The sequence below is a fragment of the Zootoca vivipara genome, chromosome 5 (genome assembly GCF_963506605.1).
Source record: "Zootoca vivipara chromosome 5, rZooViv1.1, whole genome shotgun sequence".
In the NCBI taxonomy this organism is placed as follows: domain Eukaryota; kingdom Metazoa; phylum Chordata; class Lepidosauria; order Squamata; family Lacertidae; genus Zootoca; species Zootoca vivipara.
In genome coordinates, this window is record NC_083280.1 from 7,553,365 (window position 1) to 7,578,934 (window position 25,570).

At 48.2% G+C, this 25,570-nt stretch overlaps 1 protein-coding gene across 1 annotated transcript in view; it reads left to right on the plus strand.

Moving 5' to 3' along the window:
• The window catches only part of EEF1AKMT4 (EEF1A lysine methyltransferase 4), a 38,864-nt gene extending 17,714 nt beyond the window's left edge, over nucleotides 1-21,150 (plus strand). Inside the window, exons 3-4 of the mRNA XM_060274328.1 lie at nucleotides 12,337-12,620; nucleotides 17,404-21,150. Of these exons, the coding sequence (XP_060130311.1) occupies nucleotides 12,337-12,620; nucleotides 17,404-17,434 (315 nt within the window). The 3' untranslated portion in view covers nucleotides 17,435-21,150. The remainder of the gene's footprint in view (nucleotides 1-12,336; nucleotides 12,621-17,403) is intronic.
• The last annotated feature ends 4,420 nt before the right edge of the window (nucleotides 21,151-25,570 follow it).

Sequence of the window (25,570 nt, forward strand, 5' to 3'; positions counted from 1 at the left end):
GACTGCTCTCCGGTCCCTTCCTCCCCACCTTCTTCCCCCTCCGCTTGGTGGAGAGGCTGTCTGACGCTGCTAGAGCCTCGTCTCTCCCCCTCTGTTTCCCGACTCCTATAATCTGATCCGCTGCTGGACTTACTGCTTGCCGAGGAACTCGACCTGATGAGGGGGGGCTGTTCCCTATAAGCCTTCCCCCTTACAGGCGGAATACAAGTTTAATAAATAAAAATAAACAGCACTTGTTGGGGCTCTGATGCTGGAAGAGTGTGGCTTCTTCCCACCCCCATCAGTTTTTCTTCCGCCCTCCCCCCACCAGTGAGAGCCAGTGTGGTGGTGTGGTTAAGAGCAGTGGACTCGTAATCTGGGGAACCGGGTTCGGGTCTCCGCCCCTCCACATGCAGCTGCTGGGTGACCTTTGGCTAGTCACACTTCTCTGAAGTCTCTCAGTCTCACTCACCTCACAGAGTGCTTGTTGTGGGAGAGGTAGGGAAAGGAGAATGTTAGCTGCTTTGAGACTCCTTCGGGTAGTGATAAAGCGGGATATCAAATCCAAACTCCTCCTCCTCCTCCTCCTCCTCCTCCTCCTCCTCCTCCTCCTCCTCCTCCTCCTCCTCCTCCTCCTCCTCTTCTCTTCTTCTTCTTCTTCTTCTTCTTCTTCTTCTTCTTCTTCTTCTTCTTCTTCTTCTTCTTCTTCTTCTTCTTCTTCTTCTTCTTCTTCTCCACTCCCAACCTTTCAGTATCTTGCACATTAATGTATTTATTTATTTGGGGGGTGGGATCTCTTCCCTCTTTCTCCGCCACAAAAAGAGAGAGAGGGCCCAGCTTGAATCTCCCCGGTTGCCATGGCAATGCCGCTCTGTCATCAATGGCTGCTTGCAGATGGCAGGGTTTGAGCCGGGAGGAGAGAACTTCTTTTTCATGTTTTTTTGGTTAAAGGGGTAGCCCCAGGGAAGGGTCCTGTTTGCAGCATTTCGGTGGGACTTGCATGTTGGGGGGGGGGTGTTGGTAGCGGCAGCAGGGGGAATGTGGGGGAACAGCTCATGCAGGTTGAGCATCTTCACCCCTGGGAGGGAGCACACACAGTTGTTGCCAATAGGCCTCTGGCGTCTTGGGCTAAGAAAGTGGGGGGGGGACAGAATGTGTTGATACCCTGTGGCCCCCACCCTATTTTGCCTGTCTTTCCCTCTTATTAGCTTTGCGGATCTCTCTTTTTTCCTTAAACCCCCCCTCCCCAAAAAAAGGTCAGCTGGTTCTCCCTGTTTCCATGGAAACCCTCATCCCTATTGACTAGGCCATGGGATTGCAATAGGGACAGGCAATGCCTCCAGGCTGTTATTAATTGGTATGATGTGTCCATAAATATCGACATCCTGGGCATCAGTGAACTAAAATGGAAGGGAATGGGTGAATTCAGTTCGGGTGACTATCATATCTACTACTGTGGGCAAGAATCCTGTAGAAGAAATGGAGTGGCCCTCATAGTCAACAAAAGAGTGGCAAAAGCTGTGATGGGATGCAATCTCAAAAATGACAGAATGATCTCGATACGAATCCAAGGCAGACCTTTTAACATCACAGTAATCCAAGTTTATGCACCAACTACCGGTGCTGAAGAAAGTGAAATTGACCAATTCTATGAAGACCTACAACACCTTCTAGAAATGACACCAAAGAAGGATGCTCTTCTCATTACAGGGGATTGGAATGCTAAAGTAGGGAATCAAGAGATAAAAGGAACAACTGGCAAGTTTGGCCTTGGAGTTCAAAATGAAGCAGGGCAAAGGCTAATAGAGTTCTGTCAAGAGAACAAGCTGGTCATCACAAACACTCTCTTCCAACAACACAAGAGACGACTCTACACATGGATATCACCAAATGGGCAGCATCGAAATCAGATTGATTATATTCTCTGCAGCCAAAGATGGAGAAGCTCTATACAGTCAGCAAAAACAAGACCTGGAGCTGACTGTAACTCAGATCATCAGCTTCTTATAGCAAAATTCCAGCTTAAACTGAAGAAAGTAGGAAAAACCACTGGGCCAGTAAGATACAATCTGAATCAAATCCCTTATGAATACACAGTGGAAGTGAGGAACAGGTTTAAGGATTTAGATTTGGTGGACAGAGTGCCTGAAGAACTATGGATGGAGGCTCGTAACATTATACAGGAGGCAGCAACGAAAACCATCCCAAGGAAAAGGAAATGCAAGAAAGCAAAATGGCTGTCCAACGAGGCCTTACAAATAGCGGAGGAGAGGAGGCAAGCAAAATGCAAGGGAGATAGGGAAAGATACAGGAAACTGAATGCAGATTTCCAAAAAACAGCAAGGAGAGACAAGAGGGTCTTCTTAAATGAGCAATGCAAAGAAATAGAGGAAAACAATAGAATGGGGAAAACCAGAGATCTGTTCAAGAAAATTGGAGATATGAAAGGAACATTTCGTACAAAGATTACCATAATCAAGGACAAAAGTGGTAAGGACCTAACAGAAGCAGAAGACATCAAGAAGAGGTGGCAAGAATACACAGAGGAATTATACCAGAAAGATATGGAGGTCTCGTACACCCCAGGTAGTGTGGTTGCTGACCTTGAGCCAGACATCTTGGAGAGTGAAGTCAAATGGGCCTTAGAAAGCACTGCTAATAACAAGGCCAGTGGAAGTGATGATATTCCAGCTGAACTATTTAAAATTTTAAAATATGATGCTGTTAAGGTGCTACACCCAATATGCCAGCAAGTTTGGAAAACTCAGCAATGGCCAGAGGATTGGAGAAGATCAGTCTACATCCCAATTCCAAAGAAGGGCAGTGCCAAAGAATGCTCCAACTACCGCACAATTGCGCTCATTTCACACGCTAGCAAGGTTATGCTTAAAATTCTACAAGGCAGGCTTAGGCAGTATGTGGACCGAGAACTTCCAGAAGTGCAAGCTGGATTTCGAAAGGGCAGAGGAACCAGAGACCAAATAGCAAACATGCGCTGGATTATGGAGAAAGCTAGAGAGTTCCAGAAAAACGTCTACTTCTGCTTCATTGACTATGCAAAAGCCTTTGACTGTGTCGACCACAGCAAACTATGGCAAGTTCTTAAAGAAATGGGAGTGCCTGATCACCTCATCTGTCTCCTGAGAAATCTCTATGTGGGACAAGAAGCTACAGTTAGAACTGGATATGGAACAACGGATTGGTTCAAAATTGGGAAAGGAGTACGACAAGGTTGTATATTGTCTCCCTGCTTATTTAACTTATATGCAGAATTCATCATGCGAAAGGCTGGACTAGATGAATCCCAAGCAGGAATTAAGATTGCCGGAAGAAATATCAACAACCTCAGATATGCAGATGACACAACCTTGATGGCAGAAAGTGAGGAGGAATTAAAGAACCTTTTAATGAGGGTGAAAGAGGAGAGCGCAAAATATGGTCTGAAGCTCAACATCAAAAAAACCAAGATCATGGCCACTGGTCCCATCACCTCCTGGCAAATAGAAGGGGAAGAAATGGAGGCAGTGAGAGATTTTACTTTCTTGGGCTCCTTGATCACTGCAGATGGTGACAGCAGTCACGAAATTAAAAGACGCCTGCTTCTTGGGAGAAAAGCAATGACAAACCTAGACAGCATCTTAAAAAGCAGAGACATCACCTTGCCGACAAAGGTCCGTATAGTTAAAGCTATGGTTTTCCCAGTAGTGATGTATGGAAGTGAGAGCTGGACCATAAAGAAGGCTGATCGCCGAAGAATTGATGCTTTTGAATTATGGTGCTGGAGGAGACTCTTGAGAGTCCCATGGACTGCAAGAAGATCAAACCTATCCATTCTTAAGGAAATCAGCCCTGAGTGCTCCCTGGAAGGACAGATCCTGAAGCTGAGGCTCCAATACTTTGGCCACCTCATGAGAAGAGAAGACTCCCTGGACAAGACCCTGATGTTGGGAAAGATTGAGGGCACTAGGAGAAGGGGACGACAGAGGACAAGATGGTTGGACAGTGTTCTCGAAGCTACGAACATGAGTTTGACCAAACTACGGGAGGCAGTGCAAGACAGGAGTGCCTGGCGTGCTATGGTCCATGGGGTCACGAAGAGTCGGACACGACTAAACGACTAAACAACAACAATGATGTGTCCATAGCAGCGGGAACCATATTGAATTTGGCTGTGTGTGTTTTATTTATTTATTTTTTGCGGGGTGTGTGTGTGTGTGTAGGAAAGTACAGGATTGGAAATCGTGGACGACAAGGAGAGGGGAAGGGAGAGGAGGAGGATGCTTCTACACTTATTCTTCTCTCTCTCTCCTCCAATCTCAAGTCTTTCCATACAGTCTCCTCCTCTTGCATTTCTCTGTCCTGGCTCTGTATTTTCAGGGCTCTTTTTGCATGTATGTGAGGTATAAAGTGACGAAAGACCGTTGCTGAGTTTCCGCCAAAGGACTGGGTGGTGGTGGGGAATGTCTTCACTTGCTTGGGACAAATGCCCACGGTGGCTAGTGGGTGGTATGTAGCCTAGCTCCACTCACGAGTAGACCCACTGAAATGAATTGGCAGAAATGCAGGGAGCTGTTGTCCACTGAGCCAGGCTGCTGGTCCAACCAGCTCAGTATCGCCGACACTGACTTGCAGCAGCTCTCCAGAAATTCAGGCAGGGAGCCATTTGCAGACATACCTGGAGAGGCTTTGTAGGGGTATGTAAAGGCAAGTGCTCTACCACCGATCCATTAATATCAGTGGAACTACTCTTGAGTAGGGTTAATGATGGATAACCCCCACAGTAGCTTTAGAGCAGCTGGAGTTGTTTCGCCTCCCGTTCTTCCTCTGCCTCCCGTTTTTTACCGTCTGATTTCCCACCCGGCCAATCTCCTGCTTGACGGCTTTCACTGGGTGATTCCGTGGATCAGTCCCTCTCCTCTCTGCTGCTGCCCTTGAGGGATCCTGCCATGTAGGTCCCTCTTGTCTCTCTGCAGAGGCAGGCAAGGGGATCAATCCTTCCCTCCCTGCACCCCCCGCCCCCGCCCCACAACGAGGCTTCCTGCCCCACAAACTCCCCAGCCCTCCTGAGGAACCGGGAGACTCCCTCTGGCTGGCATCCTCAGATGACCTTTGCTGTCGAGCAGAGAAAGCAGCATCTGCGCACGGTCTCCTGGCGAGGGGCTGGGTGTTGTGGAGTGATCTCCCATTTCCCTTGGAGCTAGCAAGCCAGGCTGCAGCCACAGAGCCATTTAAAGTGACTCCAAGATCTCCGCTTCATTTCAGCCATTTCCAGAAAAAAATGTTGGGGGTGGGGTGGGGAGAGAGGAGGCAGACGGATGATTGACTCATTTTGTTAAATCTAGCACATCTGTGCTGTCTTTACAAAGGTGAGCTGTCAAAGGTGTGATGAAGTTCCAGTCAAGAATTATATCGCCTCATATATTAAAGTTTGGTGCTTTGAAAAAAAAACCCCAACAGAATCCCACACTATAACTGATCAATAAAAATGAGAACGTCTCTACCCTCAGGCTTTTGATCTTAACAGGGCACAGCACTAAAGGAAAATGTGCCGGGAGGGAGGAGGAAATAAGCAAGCTTGGGTTCAAGGTCTTGATTGCTAGTTGTTCTGATGAAAAGGAAAGTTCAAGGAGAGGGCGCTCGAAAGGCTGCTAGTCTTTTGGCTGTGCCAGTGGAGTGGCCTTGTATTCTACTTGTTCCCTCTTCTGCTACAGCCTGGCTTCTGGTAGGTGACGAAGGGCCTCCCACCTGCTGCATGTTATTGTGTTGAACAGTGGAAAAAGCTCGCTTACCCAAGTGGCAGTCTTGGGCATCAGAAAGGGGTTTTCAGACGGGGGGGGGGACTATAGTTTGGAAGAAAAAAAATGAACACATTCCCATGCCCCACAAATAACCCAGAGATGCATTTTAAATAAAAGGACACATTCTACTCATGTAAAAACATGCTGATTCCGGGACTGTCCATGGGCTGGATTTAGAAGGTGATTGGGCTGCATCCGGCCCCCGGGCCTTAGTTTGGGGACCCCTGCCTTATTATGTTGAGATGCAGTAAAACGCACACATACAAAATGGTACCCCCACCACCACCTGCAGTATGAAGCGGCACAATCCAAACATTTAGCATCTTCTACTCTAGTGCACAAAGGAGGTTGCAAACTTGTGCCTGGACTGTACCATTTCAGACTAAAGGTGGGGGTTCACATGATTGAATGCCCCTCCACACACCAAACCAGTGTGATGTGTACTGTAGAAAGTCAACGCTACAGCACCCTTTGCCCTTCCATGCTAGTCTGCAGGGAATGTTTTTGTGAACTTCCATCTGCTACGTTCTGAATTGGTTTATTCCAAGTGTAGATTTACCAGCTGAATTGAGAACTAGGCAAGGCAGGGGGGCACCAGCCTTTTGGGCAAGGGGGGCAAGTAGGGCATACAGTCATAACTTGGTTTAAGTACGCTTCGGTTTGAGTACTTTCAGTTTAAGTACTTCGTGGACCTGTCTGGAACGGATTAATCCACTTTCCATTACTTTCAATGGGAAAGTTCGCTTCAGGTTAAGTACGCTTCAGTTTAAGTACAGACTTCCGGAACCAATTGTGTACTTAAACCGAGGTACCACTGTATTTGTAATTTTGAGAAAGTGCCCTGGCTGCCACTCACAAAATGGCTGCCGTGGGGGCATGGCACAATAGCTGCCACGTCTTTATGAGCAGAAAATAGAGTCAGGGCCATAAAATGGTGCAGGCATCTTAGCTTATCCGCTACCCCCTCTGTGGGGTGCTGCACTCCCTCACAGAGAAAAGCTCTTTGCGCCTCTCCTCTGTTCAGAATGGAAGGGAGACGGCATGTCTTCTCCTGGAAAGCTGTGAAATGTGGACATGCTCAAGCCGGTGTGTTCGATGTACGAGAGGCTGAGCTGGCGCAAACAGGAACTGAAGAGGACGGGCAAACAATGCGCTGTTGATTCAGGCGTTGATCGAAGCTCATCATGAGCGGTAGTGGTGCACACTGCTTGTAAGGGTTTAGATAGCCAGCCTCAGAGCTAAACGGGCTCATGGTGTAGGGGTCTTGGCTCCTTCGCCCAGTGCATTGCAGCTCCAAAGTGTTGCAGAATTAGCGTCCAAAGTCTGGATCTGCAGTCCTAGAAACAATACTTCCCCGCTTCTCTCCCCTCTTCAATTTAACAGCCCCCCAGAGACTCTGCAATAGCTGCCAGTTGGCCAAAGTCCATGCAGCTGTATCTAAGCAACAGCATTTCCTGTTCTGATAACTGCAGGCTGCCCTGGCAAAGGGGAAAGCTTACTGGATCTCATTCAGTGAATATGATGGGCCCGCTTGGAATATTCCCCTCTCTCCCTCTCTCTGTGCCTCACTTGTGTGAGAAACTTGGTTCAGGAGCTGGAGCAGAACATCTCTCTTCCCTCTCCCTCCTTCCCTGCATTTGGACTTGGGTGCATCTTCACAGACCCACACATACACCCACCTCATCCACACTGCTTGCTATCCCTTGACACCAGTTTACACTGGAAGAACACAGCCCTTGAATTCCAATCTAATCCCAGGTTTCTATATGGGACCAATGGGGTGAATTAGAATTCCCTTCTCTGAGAGCCAGTTGTTGGGTAGCACAGGTGGCCTGCTAGGAAATCCATGGGGCAATATATTTAGGGTGGTCTTGACCTGCAATATTGAAATCCAGGTCTAGATAAATAAGAACATAACATACATCTCGTCTAGCATCCTGTTCTCACAGGGTCCCTGTGCGAAACCAACAAGAGCACTTTCCCATTCTTCAACTGTTACGCAGAAGAATGATTGCGTCTGACTGGATTTGTCTAATTCTCCTTTAAAGCCCTCTATGGTGGGGTCCATCATGGGCTCCTGTGGGAGCGAGTTCCATACTTTAAGTGTACGCTGCCAGTTGAGCCTTCCTGCCACAGGTGCTGCAACTGAAAAGGCCCTGCCTTGGGACACCACCACCTGCCGCCTTCTTTGACACAGAAGGTCCACCGAGGAAGATCTTGAGATGTGCGCATGCGTGTGTCAGAGCAGGAGCTCCACAAGGACAGGGACGGGGGACCTGCGCTTCTCCAGGTGGTGTTGGACTCCAGTTCTCATCAGCCCCAGCCAGCAAGGCCCAGTGGTGGGGGAAACGAGTGGCAACATCCCTCTCCTGGAGGTGTGCTGGTGCCAAACCATTTAGGCACGGCGGCATGCCATGTTGAAGGAAGCCCCGCATTGGGGAACAACTTATATGAGGATCCTCAGCAGACCTCCTGCGTTTTGGCTTTGGGGGGCTAGCCTGGACTTCCCCCAACTTTGAAACCCTGCAACTATTTCGCACTTCGGTCCTTTTCGGCCTCAGGCAGCCTGGCCAGCGGTTATATCTATGACTCTCGGATAAAGAAGCAATGTAGAGCCTGGCTCTTTCCCAGATCTGCCTAGTAATTAAACAAATCACAGGATTAAACCAAAGCAGGCTTCTCCGGGCTAGAAAGCGAGAGTGAAGCGGCCCAGGGACTTTGTTGGACCATTTCAAGCACTGCCCAAGGCAGCCCGAGTTTCCGAAGCTTTTTGACAAACTTCTTCCCAGTCGTGAAAACTTGGCGCATGCTCCTCCTGTGCCGAGAGGCCGGTTTCTTCGCCATGAGGACCACGAAGGCATTCAGCTGTGTGCAATGCCTGGTGTCTTCTTCGGTCAAGGTGACTCGAATCCTGCAACCTGTATAAATTATGCAGCGTTGCACATTTATTCCTGAGGTTGCAGGATGTATATTTCTTGTGGTGTTCTCATAGAGTGGAGGGTGGGGAGTGATGAGGACCTCAAGCCTTCATCCCCTTGAGCATTGGGGACACTGCTCAGCATCCCTTTCCGTGATTTTACCAGATACTGCTCACAATGCTTTAAAGCAGTGGTTCTCAAACTCTCTTTTCTTTGGGCCACACTTTCAGAATAGAAATTTCATTGCGCCACACCAAATTCTTTTATTGATAAAATAAAAAAAATTCCTTCAGTAGCACCTTAAAGACCAACTAAGTTTTTATTTTGGTATGAGCTTTCGTGTGCATGCACACTTCTTCAGATACAGTGAAATGGAAGTTTCCAGGCACTTATGTAGAGAAGGGGTGGGGAGGGGTGGGGATGGGGAGGGGGGATCACTCAGAAGGGTGGTGGAAATGGGTGATTGACTGACTGATAGCTGTTGATGACCGCAAACGACTGCAAATGGTTTTGCATGAAAAAGCAAGGGTGGAGATGGCTGAAGATCGCTTATCATGTATAATGAGATAAGAACCCGATATCTCTGTTCAAACCAGGTCCCTCCATGGTTTTGAGCTTGGTGATAAGTTGCAATTCAGCAACTTCTCTTTCCAGTCTATTTCTGAAATTCTTTTGTAGTAAGACAGCTACTTTGAGATCTTGTATAGAATGTCCTGGGAGATTGAAGTGTTCTCCTACTGGTTTTTCTGTCTTCTGGTTCCTGATGTCAGATTTATGTCCATTTATCCTTTGGCGTAGGGTTTGGCCTGTTTGTCCAATATAGAGAGCTGAAGGGCACTGTTGGCATTTGATGGCATACACAATGTTAGAGGATGAGCAATTAAATAGTCCTGAGATGGTATGTTGGATGTTGTTGGGGCCAGTAATGGTGTTGTCTGGGTGTATGTGGCAGCAAAGTTGGCATCTGGGTTTATTGCAGGCTCTGGTACCAGTGTCCATGTTAAGTCTGGTGGTTGTATTATTGTGGGTGAGGAGTTGTTTAAGATTTTATTGATAAGAAATACAACACAACCAGGATTCTCCTAAGTATCTTTTGATGCTTTTGCCCTTGTTTTGAAAAGATATCTATCCACATTCTGCAAATAAAAATATATTATTTTGATGCTATACTACAATGCACTGAAATGGGTGACACCTGGCTTGAGAGCAGTACATGTGAAAAGGATCTAGGAGTCTTGGTAGACCACAAACTTGACATGAGTCAACAGTGTGATGCAGCAGCTAAAAAAGCCAATGCAATTCTGGGCTGGATCAATAGTATAACATCTGTATCAAGGGAAGTAATAGTACCACTGTATTCTGCTCTGGTCAGACCTCACCTGGAGTACTGTGTCCAGTTCTGGGCACCACAGTTCAAGAAGGATACTGACAAGCTGGAACCTGTCCAGAGGAGGGCAACCAAAATGGTCAAAGGCCTGGAAACAATGCCTTATGAGGAACAGCTTAGGGAGCTGGGTAAGTTTAGCCTGGAGAAGAGAAGGTTAAGGGGTGATATGATAGCCATGTTCAAATATATAAAAGGATGTCATATGGTAGAGGGTGAAAGGTTGTTTTCTGCTGCTCCAGAGAAGCGGACACGAAGCAATGGATTCAAGCTACAAGAAAGAAGATTCCACCTAAACATTAGGAAGAACTTCCTGACATTAAGAGCTGTTCGGCAGTGGAATTTGCTGCCAAGGAGTGTGGTGGAGTCTCCTTCTTTGGAGGTCTTTAAGCGGAGGCTTGACAGCCATCTGTCAGGAATGCTTTGATGGTGTTTCCAGCTTGGCAGGGGGTTGGACTGGATGGCCCTTGTGGTCTCTTCCAACTCTCTGATTTTATGAAATGTTGAAATGTTTTTTGGTTGGCCCTTGAATCTTCCAGATAAAGAAAATATAAAACGCTGATAAACTGCACTCTGGAAGACGGGACAGCACACGGTGAAACAGATGAGCCTCAAAGCATGCTCGTGGCTGAGTGCAATTCTTCCTGTCCACACGAGCAAAAGTATATCCCATTTGGGGACCGGGAAACAAAACACTAGGACTTCCGAGTTCCTTTTTTGCTTAATCCAACCCTCGAAATCCAGCATGGATTTATGTGCTGCAGCGGTTTCGGATGCGTGCCTGTCCCCCCTTCTGCAACGGCAAGCCCCTTCTCCCCATAATCCTCTTCCCCCCCCCCTAGCTGCCGAAAAACACCCTCCTGTCTGTCTGTCTGTCTGTCTGTCTGTCTGTCTGTCTGTCTCTCTCTCTCTCTGTGTGTGTGTGTGTGTGTATCTTTTACAATCCCCTTTGCTCCATTCTAAGAGGACTCTTGCAGCCTCCTGCTACAGGCTGTTCCGGTTAACTGGTGAGTCATGAGAGATGAAGGGCATTCAATCCCCACCTGTCATGGGGAGGAGGGGGTCCGGGCAGCAGAGGGCGGGGGTGTTTCCTGGGCTCCGCTGGGTGCGCACCACCGGCAAGAGCTGCGCAGCACAGTGCAGGGCGAGGAGGGTGGAGAGGGGGAGGAAGCAGCCAGGCAGGCAAAGTGCTGGCGGCCGAGCGCCAACAGCAGAGTTTAGCATGCCGATCACGCCGTCGCTGGCCGTAAATGCCTTTGACTTTGGATAAAGCCAAGCAAGAAAATTGATGTTCTTTTCCATCCTATTAGCAGGAGCTTAGTTCCAACGAGGAGAAAATGATGATTAAAAGGGTCAAGTCCACTCGGCTTCAAACAAGGCGTACCTTGGACACAGTGTCTCTTTAAAATCTTGGCTCAGGGATGTTCTGGGGAGATGGTGGGGAGCAGGAAGAGGAGGAGGAGGAGGAGGAGAGTGAATGTTCATGGAGCAAGGATGGAAGCAGGGTGCCTTGCTCTCGGCTCCACACCACTGCTTTAAATGCCCCCCAAAGACAAGGCATTATGTTGCCTTTATTACTACATGCTACCTGTGCAGTAGGAGCAGCGCTCAGTAGCAGAGCATCTGTGTTGCTGCATCTAGAAGGCCGCAGGTTAAATCCCCAGCGAATTTCCCAAGTAGCCGTTGCCAGCCAGGTAGGCCAAGGGCACCTCTTCTCCAAGGCTGGTGGTTGTAGGAGCAGTGGCCCAGATGGGATGGGTTCTTTGACCAAGAGAAGCCATAACTGCCTTGCTGCATCAGCACAAGCCCACCCTCTCCCCCAGCAGTCTGTTAGATAGAGATGGGCATTTATAAGAAATCCCAAAGGCAATGACCTTTCCCTATGTTTCCCCACATTTGAGTAGTGGGGAAGATTGGTGGTGGTGGTGGTGGTAGTATTCAGGAGCCCTTGCCACACACAGTCACTGACATCCAAGCCAAAGGCAGATGCTTCCATGATTTACGCATGTTTAAGGCTTTCTGTCATGAGGTCTAGAAACTTGCAAGCTGCGTGCCAAAACAGAAGGGTGAGTGGGAGATAGGTTTGCCAAGTGACGCAGTGCTTCTCTGCGACGTAAGGCAGGGCAGAGGAGGAAAGGAGATCCCAGCCTCAGCAAAGAATCATAGAATCGTAGAGTTGGAAGGGTCTCCAAGGGTCATCTAGACCACCACCCCGTGCAACGAGTCCTCTGAAATGATGTCCCTCTTTTCCTCCCAGGTGAGCAGAGTCTTACGCCCTGGCGGCCGGTTCATCTCCATCACCTTTGCTCAGCCACACTTCCGCAAGCGCCACTACGCCCAGCCTGCCTACGGATGGTCCGTCCAGTACGCCACGTACGGGAGCGGATTCCACTACTTCATCTACGTCATGCGAAAGGGCGAGGAGCTGTCCCCTTCTGACTTGGCACTGGGGCAGAGCCTGCACCTGCCCCCCCGGACTCCGCCCCCTGTACGCTATCTCCAGGACCCAGACAGTGAGAATTTTCTCTCTGCCATTGACCTGTGAGTGGCTGGCAAGGAATGGGGTTGGGGGGGGGGAGGGGGCACATAAAACTGCTCTCGTGACCACGTGCCCATCTGCCTGCTGCTGCTGCTGAACTGCCAGAGTCAACATTTTCTCCCAAGTCATTTTGGGAAATTTCCTGCATATTTATTTTTTGAATTAAGAAAGAAAAAAGCTGCAGTTGGCAACGGGAGCCAATTCCCCATGGAACTGGATGGGAACGTTTTCTGCAGCCAAATCTCTTGTAGGAAAGGAACATTTCCCTCCCCCTTTCTGCATCCTCTCTCGTGCCTGCACTTTGGAGCGGCGAACCCCGTCCGTGGAAAGGGGCGAGGTGTTGGAAACTCTGGTTGTTGTTTTTAAATCTCACTGCTGTGCCTTGAATTCCCGCGATCCCCAGGTTCTGCCGGGGTGGTGCTGTGCAGAGCGGGCTCCTTCGCCAGGCATCTCTATGGAGAGGAAGATCTAGGGTCTGTGGCCGCCCTCTCTGCCATCTTGAAATGTGGCTTTATTCCGCTCAGTTGGTTTTTTAAAGGCAATAATAATAATAATAATAATAATAATAATAATAATAATAATAATATATTATTTATACTCCGCCCGCCCATCTGGCTGGGTTTCCCCAGCCCTCTGGGCGGCTACCAACAGAAAAATAAAACACAGTAATCTATTAAACATTAAAAGCCTCCCTGAACAGGGCTGCCTTCAGATGTCTTCTAAAAGTCTGGTAGTTGTTTTCCTCTTTGACATCTGTTAGGAGGGCGTTCCACAGGGCGGGCGCCACCACCGAGAAGGCCCTCTGCCTAGTTCCCTGCAACTTGGCTTCTCGCAACGAGGGAACCGCCAGAAGGCCCTCGGTGCTGGACCTCAGTGTCCGGGCAGAATGATGGAGGTGGAGACGCTCCTTCAGGTATACTGGACCGAGGCCATTTAGGGCTTTAAAGGTCAGCACCAACAGTTTGAATTGTGCTCAGAAACGTACTCGGCAAGTGACTGCTAGTGCTGCCTTTACATCTAGCCCACTGGTTGGTCCTGCCTGTGACAAGTGGCAGAACAGAAGGCTCAGGACAATTCTCTTCTGAGGCTCTCGCACACTTTTCAGGGTCCTCTACACACCATTCCACTAAAATATCCCAGATTCTGCAACTTGGAACCACAGTTCTGCAATTAGAATTCATTGGGCAGGTTAACTATGAGCATAAGAGTGGACTTCCGCATGCTTTGTCTGTTTTGCTTTGGATAATTTTTTATGCCAAATTGAACGGTGGAAACTGTGTCACTTGCTGGGAAAGGGGAATCAGATTTAACTAGAAGCAAAGGAGGAACAGGGTCCCTGTTTCGGTTGTCATTGTATGCAGAAATTGTGCGCATAATTGTGGCTTTCTTTAGCAGGAGTGAAAAGTTGTGCCTCTCTTCTGCACAGCCGTTAAAGGCACTGCCAACCCCTTTGCATCTGGTCCTGCATAGCCTTGCAAAACATGCCTGTCCTGTAGAATTAGGGTGAAGGTCCATTGGATATTAACAAAAGCTGTTGATTTGAAATGGGTAGAGAAGCAAACTTCACTTAAGCGTTTAGAAACCAGACTAGAATTAACGTGCCATTTCAGTTTTTAGTCCCACAAAGATCATGATGACTAGAACCCTCACTGCCCTGTTTTTAATGCCAGTGCATTTTTAATAGCTGCGCACAGTGTGTGGTCTACACATACTGGGGAAAGAGGATCAGGTGCAAGGTGCAATTCATATGAATAGCATTTCCTGGTTAGGACTAGTAAAGGAAGTGATGGCTGACTTAAATTATAGGTAGGGTGGAGTGTGTGTGCCAAAACTCTTAAGGAGACTTAATGCACCTAATGTGAAATTGAGAGTTTGGTGTGTGTGTGTGTGTTTAAATACGCGCATTTCTAGCTCTTAACAGCTGCAGAAATGTGCTTGAAAACCTGTCATCTCCTGTCTCGGAAGCTGAAGTGTTGTGGCTTGAGTTAGCATTTCCAATTTCTGGGGGAAGAGGTTCTGAGCACCCAGTGCAGACCTCTATTCCATGTCCAAGATCCCATCTAGTCTAGCATCCAGTTTCCTTAAGTTGCCGGCCAGATGCTTCCAGCCCCACCCCAGTTGTTACTCCCTACACAAGTGAGATGGGATGGTGGCTACAAACCACGATGGCCCAGCCCTGCCTCCCTGGCTGGAGGCTGTGTGCTTCTGGAAACCACCGGAGGAGAGAGTTGTTGTTGAGCTCAGGCCCTGCTTGCAGGCTTCCCACAGGCATATGGTGACCACTGTGAGAACAGGATGCTGGACTAGATGCGTCCTTTGGCCTGCTCTCAATGTTCTTACTGCCTCTGAGGTTTTGTTCGGCTCTCGTGCTCGATAGCTGTTGCTCTCCTCCACAATAGAACCTTCCCGGGACTAGTCAACTCAGTAATAAGTTACAGGTAGGTAGCCGTGTTGGTCTGACGTAGTCGGAAGAAAAAAAATTCCTTCCAGTAGCACCTTAGAGACCAACTAAGTTTGTCATTGGTATGAGCTTTCGTGTGCATGCACACTTCTTCAGATACACTGAAACAGAAGTCTCCAGACCCTTATGTATAGTCAGAGGGTGGGGAGGGGTATTACTCAGAAAGGTGGTGGGAATGGGTGATTGGCTGATAGGAGTGGTAAACCTGTTGACGACAGTTAACGAGTGTTAACAATAATAAGTAATAAGTTGTTCGAAATAAGAGTACATACGTTTTTCACGGGGGGGGGGGCTTATACAAGCCGTTCTTGATGCACAATTTGGAGGGTTAAATTGATGCAGAAGTTAATACTTATTTGTATTTGCACAGAGCAAACACACGGACCATTAAGTGAAATCTGCAGGCAGGATAAAATCAGGACCCGGAACACACTGGGATCGTTGTTTCACAACAGGCAAACCGTGGGTCCAGGGCAGAAAAAAACAGCCCCACCCCACCCCACCACTAGTTTGAAGAGGGGAGTCTAACTCTGGACCAAACTTGCCAGGAGCTCTTCCTTTGGCAGGTCACTACCAGGCCTTGTCCGGGGTACTGAGTCATTTACATAGGAAGGTGACAGTATTTAGTAGTGGTTTGAGTACCAGACTAGAACCTTGGAGACCAGAGTTCAAATCCCTGCTTGGCCACAAAGCTCACTGGGTGACCTCAGGACATTCACTGCCTCTCAGCCTAACCTACCTCACAAAGGTATACGTGCAATTAAGTAATTCGTTTAATTTAATTCAACTGACGTCCACTTTGCAACAGTACCACACCCTTCAGGTTTCTAGAGAAGGGAACATTTCCAACCCTACCTGGAAATGCTATTGAGGATTGAACATTTGGCAAGCAGGGCAGGTGTCCTACCAACAAGGCACAGCTGGTAGAGCGCGAGACTTTTAACCTCAGGCTCGTGGGTTTGAGACCCACATTGGGCAAAAGATTCCTGCGTTGCAGGGAGTTGGGCTAGAGGACCCTCGTGGTTCCTTCCAACTCTGCAATTCTGTGAGTCCCCGAGCAGCAGCAGAGCGATCCTTGACAGGTGGCGGCTTGCCTCTGCCCCTGTGACCTCAATGCAGCTCTGCAAAGGTCCCTGCCGGGCCGCGCAGAATTTCACGGCTGCCCGGCAGTGAGCAAAAGGGTGTTTGTGTTAAAGGGCGTTTTGTTCAGTGGCTTCCGGGCAGAGCCCCTGCCTCATTACCTCTGCTGCCACCCCCTCCGTTGGTTAATGTTGGAGGAAGTCCAGCTGCCTGCTCTTTGTGGATGTTAATGAAACTGCCAGGGAACCTGTGAATCATTTTAATGCTCCCCATCCGTCTTGCATGAGGAAGAGAAGGGAAGGGACCACTGTACTGCCTTTTCTCTCTCTCTCTCCTGCCGATGCAGATCTCACAGGAGCTGGGGGCGGGCGGGTGGGGGGGTTGGAGGCTTTCTGTTTCATCTTCTGCCATAAGCAAATTGCTTTAATCCTGTTTTTCTCCCTTGAATAATTGGGAAGCCCAGTGCTCGTGGGGGAGGGGGCACAGCACTGGGTTGCCTAGTTTTCATCTCAGTAGTTCCTCTTCCTCTGCACAGTGATGTTCACTTAGAAACCAGCATTTGCCTCTCCTCTTCTCCCCACCAACATTTGATGTTTCCAGACTGAGCATTCCCCTAACTTAATGGGCTGCTACATCTCCCTCCCCTCTTCCCTGCTACCCTTCCTCTCTCCCCCCACCCCCACTTCACCTACCTACAGCCACAAAACTTGCAGATATCTTTTCCAGAGGTCACGGGCTCTCGCTTTAACAGAAATAGTTCGGTACAGCAGCAATATTCACAATGGCATCTGTGCACTCTTTTGCAGGCAAGTGAATGCAATTGGTGGAGAGAGAGGCCATGCCTTGCCTGCTTTCCACATCTCTCTTTTTACCATGAATTGATCTGGCATCTGCCTTTAACTGCAAATTAAAAGTGTGGGTAAATTTTTTAAAATAAAAAAAATGTGATTTAATCAGTCGTTTCTCTCTCTGAAGGGGTGTCCAGGGCTGTTTATAATAATCTCCGCACCTCTCTCTCTCTCTCTCTTTCATAATGTAAATGTTACAGTTATATAAATGACACAAAGTGCCCCTCGAAGCAGGATGCTCAAAACCCAAACTGTTCTGCACTTTTAAATTGCAAAATAAGTTACCAGTATGTGTGACAGTTAGAATTGGATATGGAATAACTGATTGGTTCAAAATTGGGAAAGGAGTATGACAAGGCTGTATATTCTCTCCCTGCTTATTTAACTTATATGCAGAATTCATCATGCAAAAGGCAGGACTGGATGAATCCCAAGCTGGAATTAAGATTGCCGGAAGAAATACCAACAACCTCAGATATGCTGAGGACACAACCTTGATGGCAGAAAGTGAGGAGGAATTAAAGAACCTTTTAATGAGGGTGAAAGAGGAGAGCGCAAAATATGGTCTGAAGCTCAACATAAAAAAAAAACTAAGATCATGGCCACTGGTCCCATCACCTCCTGGCAAATAGAAGGGGAAGAAATGGAGGCAGTGAGAGATTTTACCTTCTTGGGCTCCATGATCACTGCAGATGGTGACAGCAGTGACGAAATTAAAAGACGCCTGCTTCTTGGGAGAAAAGCAATGACAAACCTAGACAGCATCTTAAAAAGCAGAGACATCACCTTGCCGACAAAGGTCCGTATAGTTAAAGCTATGGTTTTCCCAGTAGTGATGTATGGAAGTGAGAGCTAGACCATAAAGAAGATTGATCACCGAAGAATTGATGCTTTTGAATTATGGTGCTGGAGGAGACTCTTGAGAGTCCCATGGACTGCAAGAAGATCAAACCTATCCATTCTGAAGGAAATCAACCCTGAGTGCTCACTGGGAGGACAGATCCTGAAGATGAGGCACCAATACTTTGGCCACCTCATGAAAAGAGAAGACTCCCTGGAAAAGACCCTGATGTTGGGAAAGATTGAGGGCACAAGGAGAAGGGGACGACAGAGGATGAGATGGTTGGACAGTGTTCTCGAAGCTACCAACATGAGTTTGACCAAACTGCGGGAGGCAGTGCAAGACAGGAGTGCCTGGCGTGCTCTGGTCCATAGGGTCACGAAGAGTTGGACACAACTAAACAACAACAATGTGTGATCTGTGTACACCTCTCAGTTCAGGGCAATGTATTCTGAAATCATGTCTCGGTACAGTTAAATGTCTTACAAGCATTAAAAGGCACTTTGTGTTTTGATGACATTTATTGGGGGGGTGGGGTTTTTTAAACCAAAAACCTCCTGTTTCTAATGTTTCTTAGTTCTTGGGTTTTTAACCAGCTATTATAAATATGAGGCAATTCAGATTTGAGATAATGGAATTCACACCCCAAACCTGCCAAGGATGAATTGTTTGTGACCTTGTCCTGGTCACCATCCCTCAGCCTTGCTTCCCAATTTGTAAAATGGGTAAAAACAACAACTATGAAGACACTTTGAAGTTTAGAAGTGTTGTGTAACAGATGAAGGCTTTCCAGGAAACTTAATGTAGGCCTGCTTGGACATTAGTATCTATGCTCAACTCTCATTTGGTTGGATAAAATATAATGTGTAGTTAATTGCATTACAGAATGAAGTGCTGTAAAATCTCATTCATTCTGACCCTTTTTGTTTTACGTGGAAGCGTTTTACGTGCTGACTTCTTTGGGTCCTACTTGAGAGTAGGCTTGCACAGAATTGCATGGGGGATAAAATGGAACCCTGAGAAACCCCACACTGTGGGCTCCATGGGGCTAAAGAGCCCTCCCCAAGTATCACTCTGGAAACGTCCATCTAAGCAGGACCAGAACCACTGCAAATCAGTGCCACCCACCCTTTAACCCAGGCAGTCTCTCCAGAAGTATACCATTGTTGATTGTATCAAAAGCCGCTGAGAGGTTGAAAAGGAACAAACAAGGGGCACATGTCCCCCATCCCTCTCTCAGTTGAGGTCATCATACAAAATGACCACAGCAGTTTCTGTGCCAAAACCAGGTCTAAACCCCAATTAAAACGGATCAAGAAAATCCGTTTCTTCCAAGAGCACCTGGATCTGGTCTGCGACCACTTGCTCGAGAGCCTTGCCCAAGAAGGGGAGATTGGCAACTGGCTGGTAATTACTTCCATTTTCCAAATCCAGAGAGAGTTTATTGAGGAGTGGGTTTACTACTGCTTCCTTTGAGCAGGCAGGTTCTACCTCCATTGCAAGGAGGCATTAATCACCTTCCCTGGCCCAGCCAGCTGCCCTTTCCCTGTTAGTTTTTATCAGCCAAGGAGTTCATAGTGCAAGTGGTCAGCCTGACCGATCCAAGCACCTTGTCCACATCCTCAAGCCTTACTAGCTAAAACTCATCTAGCAGGAAAGAAAAGAAAAGGTAAAGGACCCCTGGACAGTTAAGTCCAGTCAAAGACAACTATGGGGTTGCAGCACTCATTCACTTTTCAGGTCTAGGGAGCCGGCGTTTGTCCGCAGACAGCTTTCCAGGTCATGTGGCCAGCATGACTAAACCGCTTCTGACGCAACAGAACACCGTGACAGAAACCAGAGCACATGGAAACGCCATTTACCTTCCCGCCAGAGCGGTACCTTATTTATCTACTTGTACTTGTATGCTTTTGAACTGCTAGGTTTGCAGGAGTTGGGACAGAGCAATGAGAGCTCACTCCATTGCAGGGATTTGAACTGCTGACCTTCTGATTGGCAAGCCCAAGAGGCTCAGTGGTTTAGATGACAGTGCCACCCGCACTTCACCTTTTTTTTTACAGGACTAAACAGTGTTGTGGACACCTTTCATGATTCATCTGCTGCAGCAGTGGAGTCAAGCTCCCTTGAAATGCTTTGCAAATAAGTCACAGTGAGCTGCCATCGGTTCTGTCACCACCTCTGAGCCAGACTGCAAAAGGCCTCACACTACCTGGGAAAACACTGTTGGGTGGCACAAAGTAGGAGGCAGCAAAGTAGGCCTTCTTTTCTGCCTTCACTGCCACGAGGTAGGCTCAATGATGAGCCCCCAACAATGTTCGGTTGCATTCACCCGACTCTTCCACTTGCGTTTGAGCCATCTACCAGCTTGTTTCCTTGCCCTAAGCTCTCAAGTATACCAGGGAGCCAAGCGGGCTCTGCAAAGCAGGAGAGGCGCTCAGGGGCGATTGTGTCAACAGCCCAAGCCATTGGGATGTTCCAGAGGTCAGCCAGGGCTTCAACAGGGGCGCCAGTCCTATCAGCTGGAAAATCCCCCAGAGAGAGCCATTTGGAATCCCACTGGATCCATCAGTCGCCAAGGGCGGGCCTTCCTAATAAGTCCCCTGCCTCTGTGGAGGGGGAAAGGTGCTGATCTCAACAGGGAGTGATTGGACCATGACAAGGGACTGATGTCAATGTCCCCCCACTTTCAGATCACCTTGCCCTGTTGAGAAAACCGTATGTTGTTGGAGGCTACCATTATCCCTGACCATTGGCCATGCTGGCTGAGGACAATGGGAGCCAGGCACCTGACAGGATCTGGACAGCCATGAGTTCCCCACTCCTGATGCACGGCTCCCTGAGCCCCAGTTGCTTTGCTGTCAGCCTATTGTAGGTGTGATATAGTGATTAGTATCTGACTAGGACCTGGGAGATGAGGGTTCAAACCTCCACTCAGCTGTGAAGCTCACTGGGTGACCTTGGGCCAGTCACTGCCTCTCAGACTAACCTACCTCATAGGATTGTTGTGGGGATTTAATGAGGGGGAGAGCTAGATGCACCACCTCGAGCTCTTTGGAGAAAAGGCAATAAATGAAGCTCAAGGTTTAACTCCTCCCATAATGGGGGGATATAAATGCAGTCTATCAGGTGAACAGTGTGTTAGCTGAAGGATTTCTCACTGCACAACAGAACATTCTCCCCCTTCCCCACCTCCTTGCACACCTCCATCTGTTCTGGTGAGGAGAGCAGGGAAAATCGCTTTCCACTGGTGCTAATTTCTGCACCAGCGCAACTATTTGCCACCCAGGGCTGCTCTGGTCCTTTCCTCCGTCCACATTTCCTCTTGCCTTGGCTTAGAATAGTAGCATTGTAAGGTTTGAAGAGACATCTAGTCCAACCCCCTGCAATGCAGGAATTGCGGCTAAAGAATCCCCAGCAGATGGCCATCCAACTGGTCTTATAACCCTGCAAGGAAGGAGAGCCCACTGCCTTCTGAGGGGGTCGAACAGCTCTAACCATCTCAACCTTAGCACCCTTTTGGGGTTACCAGCAAAGCACCTCCCCTTCTCTCGCCCTGTCCCTCTTTAGGCATTTGGAAATGTCTGCAGTCCTGTGGTTAGTCATCCAGCTGCCTCCCTCGTCTTCCAGCTCTTCCAAAGATGCTCTGCTGTAGCTGCTAAGCTGATGCTGCACCACCAGAATGAGGTGTGAGGTGCCTGGCCGCCCACACAGGCTTGAGCATCAGAACGATGATGCTCCCCATGTACTTCTATTAGCTCTGCATTACCGGGGGGGGGGGAGAATAAGACTGTGTGCACAACACCATTAGTGTCGCTCATGACCTAGATTTATCTCTCTTTTGGACTGGGCTAGCAGAGGAAATGTAAGCCGCACTCTTCAGCTGCCACTTTGGGAGCAGTTGGAGTTAATTTGGTTCCTTTCCCATGTGCTCTCTGGGGATTTGTCAATTCATCGCTGAAGGTTTGCAACAAGCTCGTTTAAAAGGGGTTGGAGAAATGTTCCCCAAGGTGGGCTGTGAAGTGTCTGACAGGGAGCTTGGAGGCTGGGTGGCATGAATGTGGACCCCATTGTTTAGGAACGGGCAGGACAGTTCCTAAAAATACAAGAAGAGCCCTTCTGGATCAGGCTAATGGGCAAGTCCAGCACCCTGTTCTCACAGTGACCAACCAGATGCCAGTGGGAAACCAGCAAGCAGGATCCGAGCGCAAGAGCAGCTCTCCCCTCCTGTGGTTTCCAGCAACTGGTATTCAGAAGCATCGCTGCCTTTGGCCATGGAGACAGACGGTTGCCATCATGGCTAGTAGCCATTAACAGCCCTCTCCTCCATGAATTTTTATAATCCTCTTTTAAAGCCATCAAGGTTGGTGGACAGCACTGCATTTTGTGGGAGCAAGTTCATGATGTGATATATGAAGAAAGGTTTTATTTTATCTGCCCTGAATCTTCCAGCATTCAGCTTCATTGCCTGCCTACAAGTTCTAGCGCCGAGGGAGGGAGAGAAACTTACCCACTTTTGCTGTGCAGTGCATAACTTTATAAACTCCTATCATATTGCTTCTTATCGCAAGCGCTGCAGTGTTTTCTCGTAAGGGAATTGCTCCATCCCTGTGAACATTTTGGTTGCCCTTTTCCAACTCTGTAATATCCATTTTGAGGGGAGCTGACCAGAACCGTATACAGTATTCCAAATGTGGTTGCACCATAGATTTGTACAATGACATTATGATATTGGCAGTTTTATTTCAGGTGATCCCTAGGATTTGCCCTTTTTACAGCCATAGTACACTGAGTTGACATCTTCATTGAGCTATTTATCATGACCTCAAGTTCTTGTTCCTTGTCCATCACTGCCAATTCAGACGCCATGAACATATATGTGAAATTACACATAAATAATGGTGTGTTATCCCCATGACAGACAGACAGACAGACAGACACACGTGCTCATGCTGGTTCAGTCTTTTAGCTGGTGCACCCTTGGCGGGTGAGAGGCGTGTAGTGGGAACTCCATGACAGGGAAGTCATGACCTGACACTGCCTTGCTTAAAACTCAGCTGCTGTAGTTTTCGAAGCCATGGCAAGCACATGCTGGAATATTCTCCAGAACGGAAGCTGTGGGCAGCACACAACGACTTCACTGCTGTACTCCCGTGTTAAAGTAGGTCATGTGAGTCAGTCCTGACTTGGGACATCTTATAGTCTGATTGAAGCATTTTTCATTTGAATCTCAATTAAAAAGGCTGCGAGAGTAGGTGGCAGGTGGGTGTTGCGTTGCAGGGATGGGACTGGAATATCTCCTGGAGGGCAGGGGACTCAGAAGGTATTGCATGTGTCACTGCTTAGCCCATTTGGAAAGCTTTGTAACGGCCTTTTCTCAGACTTTTACTTAACAACTCGCCATAGGCTACCAAGAAGTTCATGCAGGTGACTGCAAGGGATTCTATGTAGGCAAGTGAGCAGGCTGGGGGGGGGGCATGGACCGCTCCATCCCTCCTCCTTTAAGCTGCTTGGTGTTGGATGCAAATGAAGTAATTTTTGTTTTTCCTCTTGCAGCAGCATGGAAAGTGAATTACTCTATTCCCCCTCCTCCAGTCTGCTTGGTGGAGGGCTTCTATTTTTTAGCTAATCCCTTAGCATACTGGTAAAAAAAACAACAACAATCCCTGCAGGCTAATAACTTCCATGTGTTAATTTACAAAGCTGGCTTTTCTAGCTGTCATTTGCCACCCATAGGCAGTCCATGCAATTTACTGGAGTATAGTAATCTATCTGCAGATAATCTGATGCCTGTCTTCCACTTGGCCATGAGGCTCACTGGGTGACCTTGGGTCAGTCACAGTCTCTCAGCCTAGCCTACTTCACAGGGTTGTTGTGGGGATTAAATGAGAAAGGGGAGAACCATGCATGCCAAGATGAGTTCCTTGGAGAAAAAAGTGGCGTATAAACACAACACATAAATAAATAAATAAATAAATAAATAAAGGACTCGGTGTTTAATTCCTCCCATAGAGGTTGGTTGCAGACAACCCTTTGGAGTTACACGGAATGGTTCCTCAGCTTGGATGTTCAGGGAAGGAGGGGGGAAAGGGTCTGTTTATGATGTGTTGGGGAGAAGAGACACATTTGTGCCAGGTGATGGTGGCTGCTCAGCATTTCATGCATTTCCAAGCATTTTTCTGCCTTCTACACTGGGAGGCTCACAGCCATAGCAGAGCATCACTGAGGTGACAGGAAGCTGAGGGATCTGCATTTGTAAGTACAGAACCATATTCTGACAGATCCTTTTGAGAACATTTGGAGATGTGTGTCACCATCCCGGCACACGACGAAGACTTGGCTTATTTAATGACACTACGGTCCAGAGTTATCGTTGATCACAAACCAAACTGCCCGAGATGCTGTGATTCAGGACAGTCAACTTCATCACAAGCTGAATAAATTGTGCATCAGGTCTGGGGTTTGTGCTACAGCCCTGCAGCAAGAGAATAAGGTGCAGCTGGTTTGTCCTGCATCAGCTGCAGAAGAGGAAGGGGCTTTGTTGGAATGTTCCTTCAAAACACAGGTCCCTGCACGTAGAAAACTAGCATATCTGTGCGGAAAGCTAATCCAGAGCTTGCTAGTTCTATGTGCAGGGAGGGCATGAGTGAGGTGAAATATAGGAAACTGCTTTATATTGAGCCATTTCATTAGCTTGTTTGGCTCAGTATTGTCTATAATGACCAGAAGTGGCTTCCCAGTGATTCAGCTAGGGGTCTTTCCAAGCCTCACCTGGCAGTGCCAGGAATTGCACCTGGGTCCTCTGTACCCTTGATTCCAGATGTGTGCAGGCTGGCAACGATCACATTCAGTGGCGAGGGGAGGGTTGCACTTTGCATATTCTCAGAGTTCTGCTTGCCTCTACTCTTGCCTCATGTCTTCCAAGGCTATGGTCTATCAGCGAAAAGCAAATTCTGGGGCCGAATCCTGGCTAAATGCAAGCCTTGGGCCTCGCCTGCCCAGGACTTGTTTAGCAGCTGAGGCGGAACAGAGCAGCTGGTCTAGTGAGAGTCGGAAAGCCATGAAGGGCAAATGCTACATCGCTGCTGGGAATATTTCTCGCCGCTGGAGAGAAGCTTTCCCTGCTGTTAACCCCCCCTCCCGTTTCCATCCTTCCTCTGCTTGCTCGCAACAGTCTTTTGAGGGTGTACTGCAGGAAAGAGTCTCCCTCTCCGTTGGCTTTGTGTGAAACGTGGCCTAGGCCACATTACTTCCACTCCAAGCACAACGGGGAACCCAGGCAAACATTCAGGATATTCCATGGAAACTGCCGGAAGCCACAGCCAAGTCAATACCATCTATTGGTGCTTGCTTGTGCGATGGAAGTCCTGACGGGTGATCTATTAACAGGGTTAGATTGGGGGGTGGGGAGAGGTGGGTTTCTGTGTTGTGTTTGCTTTTGAGACTGCGCTTATGACTTGCCTGGGTCTTGAGCTTCATTCTGAGCATTCAGCATCCTCTTCCCAGAGGGATGGAGTAGCTAATTCTCATGTCTTTTGCTTCGTTGTCCTGCTTTGACTCGCTGCCTCCCCCATGGAAAGAGGCTGTTCTAGAAATGCACTGAGTTGTGAAGAAAGCTTCCATGGTCCCAGGGTGGGGAGAGGAAGAGGAAGAGATGGAAAGGTCATGTGCACTTTATCCCTCTTCCCCCCCCCCCTAGGTACATGCCCTGGGATAAACGGGGGT